This window comes from Neoarius graeffei, chromosome 6 (assembly GCF_027579695.1).
Source record: "Neoarius graeffei isolate fNeoGra1 chromosome 6, fNeoGra1.pri, whole genome shotgun sequence".
In the NCBI taxonomy this organism is placed as follows: domain Eukaryota; kingdom Metazoa; phylum Chordata; class Actinopteri; order Siluriformes; family Ariidae; genus Neoarius; species Neoarius graeffei.
In genome coordinates, this window is record NC_083574.1 from 96,290,674 (window position 1) to 96,311,570 (window position 20,897).

At 43.2% G+C, this 20,897-nt stretch overlaps 1 protein-coding gene across 1 annotated transcript in view; it reads left to right on the forward strand.

Moving 5' to 3' along the window:
* Positions 1-6,715, forward strand: part of prtga (protogenin homolog a (Gallus gallus)) — a gene marked incomplete at its 5' end in the record, with an annotated part of 89,675 nt that extends 82,960 nt beyond the window's left edge. The window contains 3 exon segments of the mRNA XM_060924492.1: positions 3,903-4,041; positions 4,150-4,248; positions 6,383-6,715. Of these exon segments, the coding sequence (XP_060780475.1) occupies positions 3,903-4,041; positions 4,150-4,248; positions 6,383-6,715 (571 nt within the window).
* Between the last annotated feature and the right edge of the window lie 14,182 nt (positions 6,716-20,897).

Consider the following 20,897-nt stretch of genomic DNA (forward strand, 5'->3'; position numbering starts at 1 on the left):
CTAGATGGAGCCGTCGTCTTCTCAAAACTGGATGCCACATCGGGGTTTTGGCAGATTCCCCTACATGAGGAGTCAGAGCCCTTGACAACCTTCATTACGCCATTTGGGAGGTATTGTTTCAGGAGACTTCCATTTGGGATATCTTCTGCGCCGAAACATTTTCAGCTCAGAATTTCCCAGATTGTCGCCGGCACACCAGGAACACTCTGCCATGCCGACGACATATTGGTGTTCGGCAAAGACCAAGCTGAGCATGACAACAGGCTGTGTGAAGTCCTCAGGAAGCTCGAGGATGCAGGTCTGACCTTAAACGAAAAATGTGAGTTCAGCGTGAGGGAAGTGAAATTCCTAGGGCATAAAGTAAGTGCCAACGGGATCGAGGCTGACCCAAACAAAATTAAAGTCATCCTTAACATGCCCAAACCAGAGAACACTGAAGGGGTGAGACGCTTCATGGGGATGGTGAACTACGTCTGCAAGTTTTCCCCTCACCTTCCCAATCTCACAAAGCCCCTGAGAGACCTGCTGCGTAACGACAGTGTGTGGACCTGGGACACGCAGCAAAAGACAGCTTTTGAGGCTGTGAAGAACGAGCTTAGCTCTCCAGCTGTCCTGGCCCAATACAGTTCAAAAAGAGAAACTCTGGTGTCAGCTGACGCATCATCGTATGGCCTGGGAGGGGTACTGATGCAGCGACAGCCAGATGGAGAATTCAGACCAGTGGTGTACATATCCAGAAGCCTGACACCCACAGAGACTCGGTATGCTCAAATTGAGAAAGAGGCTCTCGCCATGACCTGGGCGTGCGAGCGCCTGAGCGCCTATCTCCTGGGATTAGACTTTATGGTGAGTACAGATCACAAACCTCTCATATCACTGTTAGGTACCCGACCACTGGATGACTTACCTCCACGTATACTCAGATTCAGACTGAGAATGATGAGATTCAAGTACAAGATTATTCATGTACCAGGGAAACAGTTGGTAGCTGCGGACGTGTTGTCACGAGCACCACTTGGACTGGAGAGCAGCACGGAGAGTGACAGCCTGGAAAGAGTGTGTCAGGTGTACATTGACTATGTCATGGAACACTTACCTGCAACAAAAACAAAACTGGAGGAAATCAAAAACATGCAGAACAGAGAAAGGATGGCCTCTGCTCAGACAAGCAGTTCCAGAGAACCTGCTCCAGTATTGGCCGTACAGGACTGACATCCATGTGGCTGATGGCATCCTCCTAAAGGGAGAAAGAATCGTCATTCCAGCGCCAATGCAAAGAGACATGCTAGAGAGAATCCACCATGGACACCAGGGCATGACAAAGTGCTTTGCAAGAGCACAACAGTCCATGTGGTGGCCAGGCTTAACAAGGGACATCAAAGAGCTAGTGGAGAGATGCGAGGTATGCAGCCAGTACTCCAGCTATCGCACAGAACCACTGCTCACAACCCCTTTACCTGCAAGGCCATGGCAAAGAGTGGCGGCTGACCTCTTTCAGTGGGGGAAGAGCCACTACCTGGTAGTAGCTGACTATTTCTCCAAATACATTGAAGTAGCCAACCTGCCAACGCTTACAACCGCGACCACAGTCGAGAGACTGAAAGTCATCTTCGCAAGATTCGGCATCCCTGAGGTACTAGTGACGGATAACGGGCCACAGTTTGCCTCTTCAGAGTTTTCGGCATTTGCTCAGGAATATGACTTTGAACACATGACTAGTAGTCCCAGGTATCCGCAAAGTAATGGGGAAGCGGAGAGAGCTGTGAGAACAGTGAAGCAGATACTGAGCAAGAACCAAGATCATCAAAGAGCTCTCTTGGCTTACAGAACAACCCCATTAGCTCATGGAGCCTCACCAGCAGAACTCCTGATGGAGAGAAGATTGCGATCGACAGTTCCAGTCCCTCTGCAGACTCTCAGACCAAAGTGGCCAGACCTCCAAGCTTTTAAAAAGAAAGATGCGAGATTGAAAGAGAATCAAAAGAAAGCATATGGAGCGAGACACAGAACAAGAGAGCTGCCGATACTTGAACCAGGTCAGAGAGTGTGGATCCGCTCAGCAAAGACCACCGGGACAGTCCAGTCACCATCATCAACCCCAAGATCGTACAACGTGGAGACAGAGTTGGAGACACTGAGAAGAAACCGAGCTCAGCTCACTGCTCTTCCAGAACCAGACCAGCCTGATCCAGAGCCAGAGCAGCCCAGCTCTAACGTGACTGTGACCAGATCGGGGCGAGTCTCCCGTCCACCAGAAAGACTGAACTGGTAACACTAGTATAGTGGCCTGCTGTGAACAGGGCAGAATAATCCCTCCAGCAGAGCCCGAAGGGTCAGGCAGTGTACCCTGCCCTTCTAGTTAGGAAAAAAAAAGAAAAGTTATGTTCTGAAAAAATGTAAGCTCACAGTAGAGACAGTGTAGCTTGTTATTATTGACCATATTCCTTACTGTTAGAATTTAAGTGAAGAATTAAAAGGGATATGGTAAATAGCTAAAAGGGGGGGATGTAATGGAATGTCAGGCCACAAGGTGGTGCTCTAGAAATAGGGAATACATAATGTACGTAGTCAGGGAACAATAGAATAAAACAGTTCATCCAGAGAGATACACGCTGGTGTCGATATCCACTTCTTTAATGAAGATTATACTCACCCACACAACATTATACATGGTCACGATGGTGATGGTCATGATGATGTGATAATGGGGACAGTGGTGATGATGACAGTGATGGTGATGATGGTGATGGTGATGACGGTGGTGATGATGATGATAATGGGGACAGTGGTGATGATGACAGTGATGGTGATGACGGTGGTGATGATGATGGTGATGGTGATGATGATGGTAGTGATGGTAATGATGACTATGATGACGATGACAGTGGTGATGATGGTGACGATGACGGTGATGGTAATGACGAGTGGTGGCAATGCTGATGAAAGTGATGATGGGGATGAGGAGGATGATGGTGATGAGTGGTGGTGATGATAATGATGGTGATAATGGTAATGATGACGATGATGGTGATGAGTGGTGGTGATGATAATGGTAATGATGACAATGATGGTGATGATGACGATGAGTGGTGATGATGATAATGGTAATGATGACAATGATGGTGATGAGTGGTGGTGATGATAATGATGGTGATAATGGTAATGATGACGATGATGGTGATGAGTGGTGGTGATGATAATGGTAATGATGACAATGATGGTGATGACGACGATGAGTGGTGATGATGACAATGATGGTGATAATGGTAATGATGACAATGATGGTGATGAGTGGTGGTGATGATAATGATGGTGATAATGGTAATGATGACGATGATGGTGATGAGTGGTGGTGATGATAATGGAAATGATGACAATGATGGTGATGATGACGATGAGTGGTGGTGATGATAATGATGGTGATAATGATAATGATGACAATGATGGTGATGAGTGGTGGTGATGATAATGATGGTGATAATGGTAATGATGACGATGATGGTAATGAGTGGTGGTGATGATAATGGTAATGATGACAATGATGGTGATGATGACGATGAGTGGTGGTGATGATAATGATGGTGATAATGGTAATGATGACGATGATGGTAATGAGTGGTGGTGATGATAATGGTAATGATGACAATGATGGTGATGATGACGATGAGTGGTGATGATGATGGTGATGATGGTGATGACAGTGGGGATGATGGTGATAGTGACAATGATGATGATAAGTGGTGGTGATGATGGTGATAATGATGATGATGAAGATGAGTGGTGGTGGTGATGATGACAATGATGGTGATGATGATGACGAAGATGAATGGTGGTTAATTCAGCGACTCAGATGTGTGTTTTAACGGTGATACTCTGACTGACGTGGTTCCATCACACCACAGGAAATCCTGCACCAGCAAAGTCATCAGGCCTGAACAAGCTCAAGCTCCACCCTCTACAGCTCACACGGCCAATGAAAATCAAGCCGAGAGCGCACATGAACCGGGGCCCATGATGAGAGAACACTTTATTGATGCAAAGGTAAATATATAAGAGGATAAACAGGACAAAGTGCTCAGTGAAGCTGAGTGACTGTATCCTGAAGCGTGTACGGGTCTGATAGCTGAACGTCCTTTTCATCGTTCTCAGGGCGGGACGGATCTGATCATAAACAGTTACGGCCCTGTCAGGACCTCGGTCCAGAGGAAGAAGGCACCGAAGTGGGGTTTGTTTCAGAAGGATGAGAAGGTACGGCCAGGCCGACAAATTCACGCATGTAGAAAAATCTACAGAATCGTTTCATTCTTTCACCTCCTCGATTCATGAGTCTGAGTGAAATATGGCGTTACTGTGGATCTGATAAAATCAGGTCTTTGATCTCTCAGTAATCGGCTTCAGAAGCCCACAGGATGGAAGGATTAACTGATTGATGTGACAGTGATACAAAAAAAATTAAATGAGGAAACGATAAACATAGAAAAGCTTCAAGAACGCCATAATTTAAATATTTAAATTCAGTATGGATGAAAAAGCCTTTTCCTTTTCTGTCTTTTTTCCTTCGTTTTCCAGCCTTCATTTTAGTTCCTTTTGTTTTCCTTTTTTTCTCTTCTTTTTTTCTCTAGAATACATCATTTATGCAAATTCAGTACAGCCCAAAACTCGTGTCAGTAAAAATACAGATCAAACCTCTTGGGTCATGAATAATTAAAAGACGACAAGAAAATTGTAAAAGCTCACAAAAGAATATTTTCAGCTCCTGCTGTTTTCTAAAACACAGAGAAGACAGTCTGCAGTGATGGTTTTCGCCTGATTAAAAGTAGTCGGCCTTTTGATTTCATAAAATCAGTGAAATTTAGTTCCGTCTGAAATGTGGTCATTGTGATATATACTGTATGTTATTTACCAGCTGGGAGGTGCGTATGGTGAAATACCGTGACTGAGGTCTTGAAAGTACTGAGCGAGGCCCTCTGGGCCGAGATCAGTATTCAGGGCCGAGAATTCACCAAATTCTAACAGAAAACGAGAGCGCCCGAAAGGGAAAACCAAGCCGAGCCGCCATTTTGAATCCTCATTCACGGCTGTAATGCAAATGGCTTCCTCCTCGGTATACAAGTGCACTTCCATGGCGGGAAAAAAACTACATTTTGCCGCCTATGTAGTCCCCTATTTATACAAAATTGAGTCATTCAGGATTCAGCCATGTTTTTGCTCGGCGTTAGCAACAGTTAGAGGTTTTTAGCTTTCTCCTGAAATGTTTTCTTTTATTTCTTCTTCCTCAGGGTAGTAAAACTCGCTCTCGCTGTGAACACTGTCGTTATCGCTATCCATGCTGTAAAATTAATGCTATTCTCCTGAGAAATGCTGGCAAAGATTTATAAGATTTTTGATAATCTTTTAAATAGATCTTATAAAAAAAAGATAAATGTTGACAAAAAATGCTACTATGTTTGTTGTTGTGAACGAGCGAGTCGCCAGAGGTCCGTAACTGGGGTCCGTACTGTAGGATACGGACCCGCTCGCCAGCCAATCAGAGCGCAGGATTTGATGGAAACCGGACGGCGAAAAAAATAAATGTGTTTATTTCTGTAATATCTCACAAAATATCAGGCCATTCTGTGGCTGGGAAGTTATTTAATTTGAGCGGATTAAAGCAAATAATGTGCATGAAATCGCTCGCTTCGCGCAGTCAAGCAGACAGAGGAAGTCCGTGTGCGCATGCGCAGGTTTACCTTCTTCTTCTTTTGGGTTTTACGGCAGCTGGCATCCACAGTGTCGCATTACTGCCATCTACAGGTTTCCCTTTGAGCGTGCACTGACAGTTCCATCATTCTGTCGCTAAACGAACAGCTGATCACACCGAGGTGCTCGCTGACCGCCGATATTTATTAGTTTGGTCCTGCGTTTCCTTTCCTTCGTATATAACATAACGTCTTTTCTTCTCACTTTCTTTCTGTTACTGTAGTCGGTCTTTCACGTTTCATTGGCACACTCACGCCCTCCATTTTTCTCTCCGGTTTCAAATTTGTATCCCACAGTGCCTTGCGCGAACGGGGAAAGCCCACCACATGATGTCATGCATGACGTAGTATCTTGTATCGGGTCATGGTGAAGCAGGAAAAAAATAGTGGAGAATTTACAGCCACGTGGAGAGAAATTCATTAATTATTCTATTAAAAACCTAATAAAATTGAAAGTCTGTGATTCGAATTCAGTCGCTTTTGGTCACTAAACAAAAATAATTGGGTGTCGGGAAAATTCTTGATATGACCTACACTTGAAAAATCTGAAAGGCGGTCTCGCTTTAACGTTCCTTGAAATGATTAACAAATTGTTAACGAATCCTTGTTAATTTGTCCTCTCCATCCGTGTGTGTGTGCTGCAGATGAAGAAGGCTCCCGTCTCCTCCCCCATGTACCAGATGGGCTCCACTCTGCTCCGGTACTCCAACGAGTCTCCAGGAAGTCCCTCGCTGGAGCAGCCCTCGTCCTGCCACACCCTGCTGGGGCCACCAGGGGGCGACACCGAGGGCTCACACTCCAGCGAGGGCAGCCACGAGACCGGCGACTCCGGACGCTACTCACACGACGAACACGACCTCGCCAACCTGTCATCAGGAAGCCCGGGAAGAAGTCCTGATCACGCGACGGAAGAGCGCACACTGCGTCTCGCCATCAAGCTAGAGGAAGTGACATCACCGTCGACCAGTCACGAGTGACGGCTACGAGTCATCACTGATACACCTCAGCTAATGTCATTACTTTATTCTTTAATAAGTTTGTGTTTGAGAGAGAGAGAGAGAGAGAAACTCACCCGCCGTGAATGTTTGTCCAAATAATGTGAAGTGTGATATCAGACATTGTGTAAGCGAGCGTATCACTGGAGAAGGATTATATTATAAACAACCGGGGGAAAAAAGCTAATCTGGTTTAAACAGGAACAGAGTTACATCATTCCGACCATCATCTCCTCCTTTTTATATATATATATATATATATATATATATATATATATATATATATTTAATAGCAGCTTATACAAAAAAAAAAAAGAAGTGCAACCTTATCGTCATGACAACAGATACTTCCTGATAGCAATAATGTTGCTCCTGTTTGTTCTTGTCTGTCTACGTCTGTCTGTCTTGTATCGGGATCGTAAGGGCCTTTACTTTTTCGTTCTACCTCAAAGTTACCGAATGTCGAAATGTTTAAACTTAACCTTTTGAAATTCTATACGTTTCTTTATTTAATAATCTTCTTCTTCTCGTGACGCAGTTCTCAGGTTCGCGTCACGTGCGTGTTTGATATCTCTTTACAGTTCCCGTCTTAAACTACCTCATTTTATTAATAATAAGTGTTACTTTTTTTTTATTGTTGTTTTTTACTCGACTCAGGGACTCAGGTTTTTTTTTTTTTTTTTTTAGTACGTTCGTAAAACCGTGCCGTGACATGAAAAGCACACGGTTTGATTGACAGGGTATCCTCGTTGAGCTGCGGCTTCTTTCTTACCGCTGACCTCCGTTGAATGTGTGTACAGTATTTTTTGTTTGTTTGTTTGTTTGTTTCCAGAGGCGCTGAAATAAGAAAAAGTGTTTCAGGAGGAGTTATACCGTATAAACTCTGCGTCTGTATTCCTTTTTTTTTTTTATCATTCGTACTGAGTTCATTTAACCAAGCAAACCTTAGAGGAATCAATCAAGGTCGAAAATGCTTTCCCACGCTCTTAGGTTTGGCGTGAGTTATTCCTTTATTAAAAAAACAAAAAATATATATCAGATGGCCTTAAGATGAAGTCAGTGAGGAGTCGGAAAAAGAGATTATTTCTATAGAACGAGCGCTGAAATGCAAAAACGCAAATCGCAAAAAAAAAAACCTTCTACCTCAAATCTCTACTCTTTTTCCCCTCAGTGTTTATTCGTATACGTATATGTTGACGTATACGTACCGCTGAGTACTGATTTCTAGTTTTGACCTTTATTAATAGAGTCAATGCGATTGTAGGTGTAGAAATGTGAGTTTAGCACTTGGCTTTTCAGTCGTTTCGTAGCTCAAACTTGTGCAACGGTGACAGACGCCATCATCATCATCATCATAAGAGCTGTTTGCTGCTTCGTTTTTGTTTTGTTTTTTTAATCGCCTTTTTGCTGGTCACTGGGACGGCGTGATGATGACAATGAGTTTTCCTGAAAGCCAGACCAAAGACAGACGAACGTCCCAGTGACGAGCGAAACGCCGCTGAGGTGCTGCGAGACAAAACAAATCTGCTCGGCTGAACTCAGATCAGACACTTTATGTTCCGTTAAAGGTGAAATCCACCCTCAACTATTTCCTCATCGCCGTTCATAACCACGCCGTCCTACATTACCCACAATATACCTTATAACACCTCTCTCACCTGCTCAAACGGATCAGCGTCCAGAACTTGAGCTTTCACGCTAATTTACCAGCCAGCAACCAGCCCGAGAAACACCACGATCACGACTTGAGCAGAAATATATTTCCTTACAAACGTGTTTCAGAGCGACGTCTTTATTTAATTCAGTCTATAAACAGGAAGTGGAGGCTCCGAGATGATTAATCAGATCACTCGCACCTGAACCTGACGCGTTCACAGTGAGCATGTGCAACATTTCAGTTCAGTTTCCTGGATTTTACAACCCCGATTCCAAAAAAGTTGGGGCGCCGTGTAAACCGTAAATAAAAACAGAACGCGAAGATTAGCAAATCATGGAAACCCGACGTTTAATTGAAAATAGTACAGAGACAAAATGTCGAAGCTGAGAAATTTTATTGTTTTTCAGAAAAGTTGGAACAGGGACAACAAAAGACTGAAAAAGTTGTGTTATGCGAAAAAAAGAAATTGGCAACAGGTCAGTAAGATGACTGTGTTTAAAAAGAGCATCTCAGAGAGGCGGAGTCTCTCAGAAGTAAAGATGGCGAGGGGTTCACCGTTCTGTGAAAGACTGCGTGGGCAAATAGTGCAACCATTTAAGAATAACGTAACATTCTCAATGTAAAACTGCAGAGAATTTGTTGGTAACATCATCTATGGTCCATAATATCATTAAAAGATTCTGGAGAAATCTCTGTATGCGAGAGACAAGGCTGAAACCTGACACTGGATGCCTGTGATCTTCAGGCCCTCAGGAGACACTGCATTAAAAGCAGACACGTGTCTGGAGTGGAAATCACTGTATGGGCTCAGGAACACTTCAGAAAACCATCGTCTATGAAAACACTTCATTACTGCATCCACAAATACAAGTTAAAACCAGATATTAACAATATCCAGAAACACCGCCACCTTCTCTGGGCCCGAGATCTTTTACGATGGACTGAAGCGAAGTGGAAAACTGTCCCGGGGTCTGACGAATCAAAAGTGGAAATTATTTTTAGAAACCGTGGACACCACGTCCTCCAGGCTAAAGAGGAGAGGGACCATCCGGCTTGTTATCAGTACACAGTTCAAAAGCCAGCGTCTGTGATGGTAGACATGGGTAGCTTGTACATCTGGGAAGGCATCATTAATGCTGAATGATATATACACGTTTCAGAGGAATATGCTGCCATCCAGACAAAATCTTTTTCATGGAAGGCCTTCCTTCTTTCACCAGGACAATGCCAAACTGCTTTCTGCACATATTAAAACTGCATGGCTCTGTAGTAAAAGAGTCAGGGTGCTAAACTGGCCTGCCTGCAGTCCAGACCTATCTCCGATGCATTATGAAGCACAAAATACGACAAAGGAGACCCCGAACTGTTGAGCAACTGAAATTATAATTTATCAGGCAAGAATGGGACAACGTTTCTCTTTCAAAACTACAGCAACTGGTCTCCTCAGTTCTGAAACGTTTACAGAATGATGTTAAAAGTAGGGGTGATGCAACACAGTGGTAAACACGCCCGTCCCAGCTTTTTTTGAAACGTGTTGCGGACATCAAGTTCAAAAAACAAGAAAATTTCTCAGTTTCAACATTTGATATGTCGCCTTTGTACTATTTTCAACGAAATATCGGGTTTCCATGACTTGCTAATCTTCACATAGCATCCCAACTTTTTTTGGAATTGGGGTTGTATATCGATACAATTTGGCAACCTAAATACAGCAATGCACTCGTGTTAGTCAGGGAACTGATCGGAAATTTTAACGCCATCTCTCGAACAATAGTAGAAATTCGTGCGATTCTTGATCAAATGTAACTTAAGCTCCGCCCCTTGAACACGTGTAACTCTCTAATGAGCTCCTTTACTCCAAAATGAGCTGAACTCATGAAGATTCAGGATCCTAACTCGTGTCCAATCTCCTCCACGCACTACTTTTCATCTCATCTCATCTCATCTCATCTCATCTCATTATCTCTAGCCGCTTTATCCTGTTCTACAGGGTCGCAGGCGAGCTGGAGCCTATCCCAGCTGACTACGGGCGAAAGGCGGGGTACACCCTGGACAAGTCGCCAGGTCATCACAGGGCTGACACATAGACACAGACAACCATTCACACTCACATTCACACCTACACTCAATTTAGAGTCACCAGTTAACCTAACCTGCATGTCTTTGGACTGTGGGGGAAACCGGAGCACCCGGAGGAAACCCACGCGGACACGGGGAGAACATGCAAACTCCGCACAGAAAGGCCCTCGCCGGCCCCGGGGCTCGAACCCAGACCTTCTTGCTGTGAGGCGACAGCGCTAACCGCGACGCCACCGTGCCGCCCCACTAATCTTCAATGAATCATTATTCAGTTACTCCGTTACGTCTCCAGGATCGAAGTGAAATCCAAAAGGAGTTGTTTGTTGTGTCTGGCAGTGAAACCCAGGCATCAAAAATGCTGCTTTGCTGTTTTTGTTCATTTGTTATCTTTGTCTTTCCCCTCGACGCCCTCGGTGGCTCCAAATCTGTCCAGCGACCAAAGAGTTGAGATGCAGGCAATCTCAGTGCTCCTGGGGTGCAGGGGCTGCGACACAAATCATAAAAAAAAAAGAAAACACCTTCTGGGTTTCATGCCCAAGGTTAAAATCAGGAACAGATCAGTCGTTGGTTTCCTGTGTGGATGTGTGGAGTCAGAGAATGAGGCTGAATGTAGAGGACGGAGCCGTATCTGTATCTGAAATCACTGACAGCAGAGAAAATGCCATGATGGATGTCTGAGTGCAAAATCTACAATCAGAGGAAGTCAGTCGATCCGTTCGGCACGAACCACAGACACAATCACGTTATTATTATTATTATTATTATTATTAATTTTTTAAAAGTTAATTTCAAAAGCAAACACCCTTAAACCAAAGAATGTGATCACCGTTGCACAGATTATCTTTCACTCCTGCCCTTTTGTAAAATCTTCTTCTTCTTTTTTTTTTTTTGCATGATATTTTACAAAGCAGAAGTTGATGAACGGGCGTCTGAGACTCCTCGAGCGTCCCACTGCTGAGCTTTCGTCAATCCGTTCAGACCAAACCAAAGATAACGTTAAAATATATATATATTTTTTTTATTTTATTTTGACTAAGATTGTATCTTTTCTCACTGGAGGAGAAAATTGTTTTATTAACTCCCATCTCGTTTCATGCTGTTTAAACGACAAGAAACTTATTTTGAGAAAAAAAGACGCAAATTTTTTTTTTGAGAACTTTTTCCAGATATTGTTTTTTTTTCTTATAATATTATTAAATGATTTTTTTTTAATCTAAATATTATGACTTTATTCTTTTTTTTTTTTTAACAGTGACCCTAAAATACCTTTGTACATTTATTTTCCTTTCTTGTGAAAGTTCAGAGTGAAGTTTGGGTTTTTTTTGTTTTTCACGATGCCTGCAATTTTTTTTATTATTATTATTACTACTATTTTTACACTGTGAACACTCAAAACTGTTTAACGTTTCATATACATGTTATACGTGGTGTTTTTACTTCCTTTTTTTTTTTATTTCCCGTGCGTGCGTGCGTGCGTTCCTCTGTATCGTATTCGGAGTCAGATCGGATCACTCCACACGGCGTCCGATCGCACAGCTGAGCTCTGACGACGTTTTTGCCTTTAAAACAATTCCCCTGTTTGTGTTTTGAGTTGTTGCGTTTCTAAAGCAGCCACATGAGATTGAGCCGAGAGACTGAAGCGATTGTAAATTCAGGACAGTCGTGTGTTGTGTTATCAGAGCTCAGCTGTGTCACAGAGGATTACACAAGATGCTCGTTTCAGGAATTGTGTTTGGATTTTTGCGTATAAAGGGACGGAACGCAGGGTTCTGCGACGCTCCTGCTGCTTCCTGACAGGTAGAGGATGTGGACGGTTGTGTGGACGGACCACGGCTCGGGTTCTGGGAGCTACACACAGCGAAACTCAGGGCGGCTCCCAGACCTCTACACTGTCACCACACACACACACCGCCACACACCTTGAACATTGAATGTACCTCTCGAATTATTTTTTGACTTGTTAAAGTTTTTGTTTCGTTATCTATTTTTCTCCTGTTAGGATTTTATTTTTATTACGTATTTGTAAACCGATATTAGCATCAGATTTAGTTTTTCTCTATAACAGTAATGTTCAAATTGAAATGATATAGGCACAAACAAACTAAATGCCAAAAACTATTTTATGTCAGAATGATTGATTTCCTGAATAAATAAATACATTTGGAAAAAAAAAACAGCAAATAAGTGTCATGGTCATGTTTTGTTTTCATATCAAATTATTTTCTGTGTTAAAATGTGTCACAGATTTTAATATTTAAAACTGAAGGAAGAGGAAGGGAATTACACACGTTCTTCCAACACCTGCTTCATCCAACATTAGTCATCATTAATTACTTATGAAATGATGATTAAAATAGCAAAGATTTTAGAAATACAGTAAAACACAAATGGCATACAGTCCTAAACGTAGATAAAGAGAACCCAGTTAAACAAATGAGACAAAAATATTATACTTGGTCATTTATTTATTGAGGAAAATGATCCAATATTACATATCTGTGAGTGGCAAAAGTATGTGAACCTTTGCTTTCAGTATCTGGTGTGACCCCCTTGTGCAGCAATAACTGCAACTAAACGTTTGCGGTAACTGTTGATCAGTCCTGCACACCGGCTTGGAGGAATTTTAGCCCGTTCCTCCGTACAGAACAGCTTCAACTCTGGGATGTTGGTGGGTTTCCTCACATGAACTGCTCGCTTCAGGTCCTTCCACAACATTTCCATTGGATTAAGGTCAGGACTTTGACTCGGCCATTCCAAAACATTCACTTTATTCTTCTTTAACCATTCTTTGGTAGAACGACTTGCGTGCTTAGGGTCGTTGTCTTTGCATGACCCACCTTCTCTTGAGATTCAGTTCATGGACAGATGTCCTGACATTTTCCTTTAGAATTCACTGGTATAATTCAGAATTCATTTTTCCATCGATGATGGCAAGCCGTCCTGGCCCAGATGCACCAAAACAGGCCCAAACCATGACACTACCACCACCATGTTTCACAGATGGGATAAGGTTCTTATGCTGGAATGCAGTGTTTTCCTTTCTCCAAACATAACGCTTCTCATTTAAACCAAAAAGTTCTATTTCGGTCTCATCCGTCCACAAAACATTTTTCCAATAGCCTTCTGGTTTGTCCACGTGATCTTTAGCAAACTGCAGACCGAGCAGCAATGTTCTTTTTGGAGAGCAGTGGCTTTCTCCTTGCAACCCTGCCATGCACACCATTGTTGTTCAGTGTTCTCCTGATGGTGGACTCATGAACATTAACATTAGCCAATGTGAGAGAGGCCTTCAGTTGCTTAGAAGTTACCCTGGGGTCTTTTGTGGCCTCGCCGACTATTACACGCCTTGCTCTTGGAGTGATCTTTGTTGGTCGGCCACTCCTGGGGAGGGTAACAATGGTCTTGAATTTCCTCCATTTGTACACAATCTGCCTGACTGTGGATTGGTGGAGCCCAAACTCTTTAGAGATGGTTTTGTAACCTTTTCCAGCCTGATGAGCATCAACAACGCTTTTTCTGAGGTCCTCAGAAATCTCCTTTGTTCGTGCCATGATACACTTCCACAAACATGTGTTGTGAAGATCAGACTTTGATAGATCCCTGTTCTTTAAATAAAACAGGGTGCCCACTCACACCTGATTGTCATCCCATTGATTGAAAACACCTGACTCTAATTTCACCTTCAAATTAACTGCTAATCCTAGAGGTTCACATACTTTTGCCACTCACAGATATGTAATATTGGATCATTTTCCTCAATAAATAAATGACCAAGTATAATATTTTTGTCTCATTTGTTTAACTGGGTTCTCTTTATCTACTTTTAGGACTTGTGTGAAAATCTGATGATGTTTTAGGTCATATTTATGCAGAAATATAGAAAATTGTAAAGGGTTCACAAACTTTCAAGCACCACTGTAAGACTTACCCAGTACAGTATATGTTCATTCATACTTATATAAATACCATTTAAAAGATCAGATTGTCAGCATGTATGCATCAAAATATTTTACTGCACAGATTAATAAAGAGGGCGGCACGGTGGTGTAGTGGTTAGCGCTGTCGCCTCACAGCAAGAAGGTCCTGGGTTCGAGCCCCGGGGCCGGCGAGGGCCTTTCTGTGTGGAGTTTGCATGTTCTCCCCGTGTCCGCGTGGGTTTCCTCCGGGTGCTCCGGTTTCCCCCACAGTCCAAAGACATGCAGGTTAAGTTAACTGGTGAGTCTAAATTGACCATAGGTGTGAGTGTGAATGCACTGTAAAAAAAAATAGTTGAGAATACTTGAAATTTCAAGGCAACCGTCTGCATTAAGAATTTTATGTTTTGCCAACGATGTGCCCATGATAATCCAAACTATGATAAAACTGTTATCTTTATTAAGAATTCTTAATTAAGTCAATTTTCAATTCCTCATTCTGCCAACATAGATTTCTCTTTTTGCTGAACAGTGGCATTCACAGTAGTGCAAAAAGGCAATTGAGATTATCACAATTTATTTTTTTAGGGGCTTTTTTCACCTCTATTTGGATAGGACAGCATAGAGACAGGAAATGAGCGGGAGAGATCGGGAAATGACCTCGGGTCGGAACCAAACCCGGATTTATGGTATGGCGCCTTATCCACCTGAGCCACGATGCCCCTGAGGTTATCACAATTTATCATTAAACTATACATGCCTTTTTTCATTGTTCTACACAATTAAAAAATTTTTTAAAACCCACGTTGTGGGTATGGCGTTGTGGCTCAGGTGGATAAGGCGCCATACCATAAATCCGGGGACCCGGGTTCGATTCCGACCTGAGGTCATTTCCCGATCCCTCTCCGTCCCGCTCATTTCCTGTCTCTACACTGTCCTATCCAAATAAAGGTGAAAAAAGCCCCCCCAAAAAGTCTGATAACCTCAACTGCCTTTTTGTACTACTGTGAATGCCACTGTTCAGCAAAAAGAGAAATCTATGTTGGCAGAATGAGGAATTGAAAATTGACTTAATTAAGAATTCTTAATAAAGATAACAGTTTTATCATAGTTTGGATTATCATGGGCACATCATTGGCAAAACATAAAATTCTTAATGCAGACTGTTGCCTTGAAATTTCAAGTATTCTCAACTATTCTTTTTTTACAGTGTGGTTGTCTGTGTCTATGTGTCAGCCCTGTGATGACCTGGCGACTTGTCCAGGGTGTACCCCGCCTTTCGCCCGTAGTCAGCTGGGATAGGCTCCAGCTTGCCTGCGACCCTGTAGAAGGATAAAGCGGCTAGAGATAATGAGATGAGATGAGATTAATAAAGAAAATCTGTTTATAAATAAAAAATTAACAACCCTAACCCATAACTACATCATCACTTGTTTACCGCAATGCATTATGGGCGATACCCGGCGTCAGCTCTGCCGTATTGTTTACTTTCACCTTTGTTAAACACTGCATTGTTCTGTCTAACCGGTTTTAACCATGTTGCCTAAAGTGAATTGCAGTGTGCCTTACTGTGTCTCCTAGCCTTGCCTCCGGACTGCCGAACACCAACTGGCACTGGCCCCTTCAGATCTTCGCTGGTTCATCGACGCCCAATTGCATGGCCGTGAGTCCGAAATTGTTTGCCTCCTTCACCTGGTCCTCCATTAGGGCTACCAAGGGCGAGACAATAACCACCATAGGGTTTTCACTTAGCCCCATCCTTTTGGCTACCAGCGGAGCCAGCTGGTAGATCAGACTTTTGCCATAGCCGGTCGGCAAAACAGCGAAAATGTCCTTCTTGAAAAGGAATGAGCGGAGAGCCTCTTCCTGCTCATGTTTCAATGAAAACTCCAAGTCTAATTCTTCTAAAACTGATTCCAAAGCGGAGTCAAACGAGCGCTGTTCAATAGCCATAGCCATCTTTCCTGTTGTGCTTTCTCAAGCGTCGCGCAGCCTTGTCGTCACTCCTGCAAAAGCCCGCCCAAAGAATCCAAACAAAAACCTTGTGTTGTGATTGGCGGGCACGATTTGATGCCCGAGGTGTGTTGTTGATATGGTCCGAGGCTAGACCCACTCGTAGGCAAAAATATTTTTGGCCGCTAGGCGGGCGGGTCTAGTTTACTAGGCTATGTGTCTCCACAACAAAGAGAACACCGAATTTGAGCTTTTATCAGCTGCCAGTCGAGGAGAAGAGAAGAAAGAAATAGATAAGTTTAATCTGCAACGAAAACCTTCGTACTGAATCGAAATGGACAAGCGTTTGTAGATTACATTTCTCTGGTGGGAAAAAGACCCAGTAATATTTCCATGATTTGCAGAATGGCCTTCAGTTATAGAAGATTATAACAATCGACACTGTTCATCATCTGAAACTAGCGATATTCCAAAGTCTGTCAAACAAAGACGCATTCTTCAGCCTTTGCCTCTTGATGTACCGAAGCACTCAGCAGCCGAACGAGCTTGTCGGACCGATAAAACTCCCAAACCACGAAGGATTCTCTTTCGGGTCTGTATAATGTTCAGTGGACCTCACTTGCGGCGTTTATTGAAGAAAATGCATTTATACTGAACACGACATGGTAGATCAGCAGGTTTCCAAAGTTTGGTTTTTTTTGGTAATGTTTCCTGATATCAAGTTTTATTTAACTAATCACTCATTTATCACTCGGACTGTTATTCGCCCATGAATCCCCCGCGAGAACGCTGCTCCACGCCAATTCTCAATATTCAGATAGATTTGTTTTCTTGATAAAGTTTAGCTGGTGCAATATACGTTCTTAGAAATAAGACATTCTGAGATTTGATGACAATGTTGTTGTTGTACAGTGTGGTCAACTCGGTCTAGACTCTTACCTTCTCACCAAGCTTGATTTGGATTCCAATTTTCCTCCTGTAAACCCTCGACATGTTCTCCACTTCTTTAAATCACTAATTTCATGACAGAGCATGGCAAAATCGCTCCTCTCACATCGCTCTCGCGTAAAATTAATCTGACATCCGTCATATCGCTCAACTACCGACCCCAGCTATCCCCCACAATGCATTGCGGTAAACAAATGACGACGTAGTTATGTTTGGGGGCTTTTGAAGATACAATTGTGGTGTTGTAGGAGTGGTCAGGCGCTGCTTGGAAATGAAGGTCAGAGTCTTGGCGAAGGAGAACGGTGTGAATTGGTCGTCTATTGGAATTCCAGTGGAAATTTACAAGAGTGATCGGATGGAAATTGGGTTTCTTCTGGGTTCTCTGGTTTCCTCCCACTAGCTAAAACAGGCCGGTAGGTAGATTAGTTTCACTAAATTAAGCCCTAGGTGTTTCTCTTTTCAATCTGCATGTTAGAACGAAGAGGAATGAAGGTGAGCAGGAGCAAAACAGAATACATGTGCATCAATGAGAATGGGGAAGATGCAAGGAGTAGACATAAAGAAAGTTGGTGAATTCAAGTACCTGGGGTCAACTGTGCAGGAAAATGGGGGCTGCGATAGTGAGGTGAGAAAGAGAGTGCAGGCAGGGTGGAGCAGTTGGAGAAGGATTTCGGGAGTCATTTGTGATAGGAAAGTCCCAGCAAAAGTGAAAGGTAAGATGTATAAGACAGTAGTGAGAGCAGCTGTGATGTATGGATTGAAGACCGTACCCTTAATGAAGAGACAGGAGGCAAAGTTGGAGGTGGCGGAGTTGAGGATGTTAAGGTTTGCGATGGGAGGTTGGACAGGATAAGGAACGAGCACATCAGAGGGACAGCACATGTGGAGAGCTTGGGAATTAAGCTAAGAGAGATGAGACTGAGATTGTATGGGCACATCCTGAGAAGAGATGCAGAGCATGTTGGAAGGAGAATGTTGAGGATGGAGCTACCAGGCACATGAAAACGACGAAGGCCAAAGAGGAGATACATGGATGTGGTGAGAGAGGACATGAAAGTGGCAGGTGTGGAAGAGAAGGATGCAGAAGACAGGGAGCAATGGGGACGAAAGATCCACTGTGGCGACCCCTAATTGGGAGCAGCCAAAAGAAGAAGAAGAAGAAGAAGAAATTAAGCCCTAGGTGTGTGTGTGTGTGTAGTGGTTAGCACTGAGCACTGTTGCCTCACAGCAAGAAGGTCCTGGGTTTGAGCCCAGTGGCCGGCGACGGCCATTCTGTGTGGAGTTTGCATGTTCTCCCCATGTCTGCATGGGTTTCTTCCGGGTGCTCTGGTTTCCCCCACATGCTAATTGGTGGCTCTAAATTGACCGTGAGTGTGTGTCTATGTGTCAGTCCTGCGATAACCTGGCGACTTGTCCAGGGTGTATCCCGCCTTTCGCCCGTAGTCAGCTGGGATAGGCTCCAGCTTGCCTGCGACCCTGTAGAACAGGATAAAGCAGCTAGAGATAATGGATGGATGGATGGTGTGTGAAAGAGAGAAAGAGTTGTCTGACACTCCAGAACAGCAACCAGGAATAAATGAACAGAAATCAAGTGCAGACACTAGGAGTGTTTCTTAAAGTGCCATTCCACCATTGGATGTATTCTTTGGCATAAAATACAATATATTTTATGACAACATGACTAGACAGAGAAATCTTTTAGCTTCAAAATGATATATCAAACATAATTTTTTGACAACGACAAGTATATTAATTTTGCGACCAAAGTCACCTACCCTTTTAATTTCCGCGCGGTACTGAAACGTGATGTCATCGGCAGGTTCCCCTTCTTGTGTACCACGTGTCGGTCTATTTTTAGACCAGGAAACCCCCAAAGTGAGAGAGTCATTTCTCCTCGTATATGGGGGCCAAAAAAATTGCGAAAAATTTTGAGTTAATCTTTCAGTTAGCTAGATTTATTGGTATTAGCTAGATTTATTGGTATTATTTTTATCGCGTTCTATCTGCCATCGCTGATAATATGTGCCACGTCACACGTCACGTGGTACACAAGAAGGGGAACCTGCCGATGACATTACGCGCGGAAATTAAAAGGGTAGGTGACTTTGGTCGCAAAATTAATATACTTGTCTCATCTCGTTATCTCTAGCCGCTTTATCCTTCTACAGGGTCGCAGGCAAGCTGGAGCCTATCCCAGCTGACTACGGGCGAAAGGCGGGGTACACCCTGGACAAGTCGCCAGGTCATCACAGGGCTGACACATAGACACAGACAACCATTCACACTCACATTCACACCTACGCTCAATTTAGAGTCACCAGTTAACCTAACCTGCATGTCTTTGGACTGTGGGGGAAACCGGAGCACCCGGAGGAAACCCACGCGGACACGGGGAGAACATGCAAACTCCACACAGAAAGGCCCTCGCCGGCCACGGGGCTCGAACCCGGACCTTCTTGCTGTGAGGCGACAGCGCTAACCACTACACCACCGTGCCGCCCTTAATATACTTGTCGTTGTCAAAAAATTATGTTTGATATATGAGTGATTCCACGCTTATGGGTACTGAAATGGGGACATGAACTTATTCACCTAAAACCATTTCTTTTTTTACCATCAGGTCACAAAACATGTAATCTTTAATGAATGATATGTTAAAAGATAACTTTAATTTTCTGAGATGTAATAAAAACATATTTATATGCCAAAGTCAAGCCTATGAGTTCCAAAATGATGTCTGTTACATTACTTCTGTTACGATTGTCCATCTCGCGTCTGTTACAAATTAATTACAATCTAGCTATATACCATGTTAATCTTATTGAAAGAATGTGTATGTTTATTCTACTACACATGTTTATTAATTATATTTGCTAAAACATCACCTTCCTATGTTTCAAAAAGTAATTCTACATTGTTAAAATTGAGAATATATATGTCCACAACACTTCTGTTACGTTCTGACTTTGGCATATAAATATGTTTTTATTACATCTCAGAAAATTAAAGTTATCTTTTAACATATCATTCATTAAAGATTACATGTTTTGTGACCTGATGGTAAAAAAAGAAATGGTTTTAGGTGAATTTTTAAAAATAAGTTCATGTCCCCATTTCAGTACCCATAAGCGTGGAATCACTCATATCATTTTGAAGCTAAAAGATTTCTCTATCTAGTGATGCCATTTATATATGTTGTCAAAATATATTGTATTTTATGCCAAAGAATACATCCAGGGGCGGCACGGTGGTGTAGTGGTTAGCGCTGTCGCCTCACAGCAAGAAGGTCCGGGTTCGAGCCCCGGGGCCGGCGAGGGCCTTTCTGTGCGGAGTTTGCATGTTCTCCCCGTGTCCGCGTGGGTTTCCTCCGGGTGCTCCGGTTTCCCCCACAGTCCAAAGACATGCAGGTTAGGTTAACTGGTGACTCTAAATTGAGCGTAGGTGTGAATGTGAGTGTGAATGGTTGTCTGTGTCTATGTGTCAGCCCTGTGATGACCTGGCGACTTGTCCAGGGTGTACCCCGCCTTTCGCCCGTAGTCAGCTGGGATAGGCTCCAGCTTGCCTGCGACCCTGTAGAGGGATGAAGCGGCTACAGATAATGAGATGAGATGAG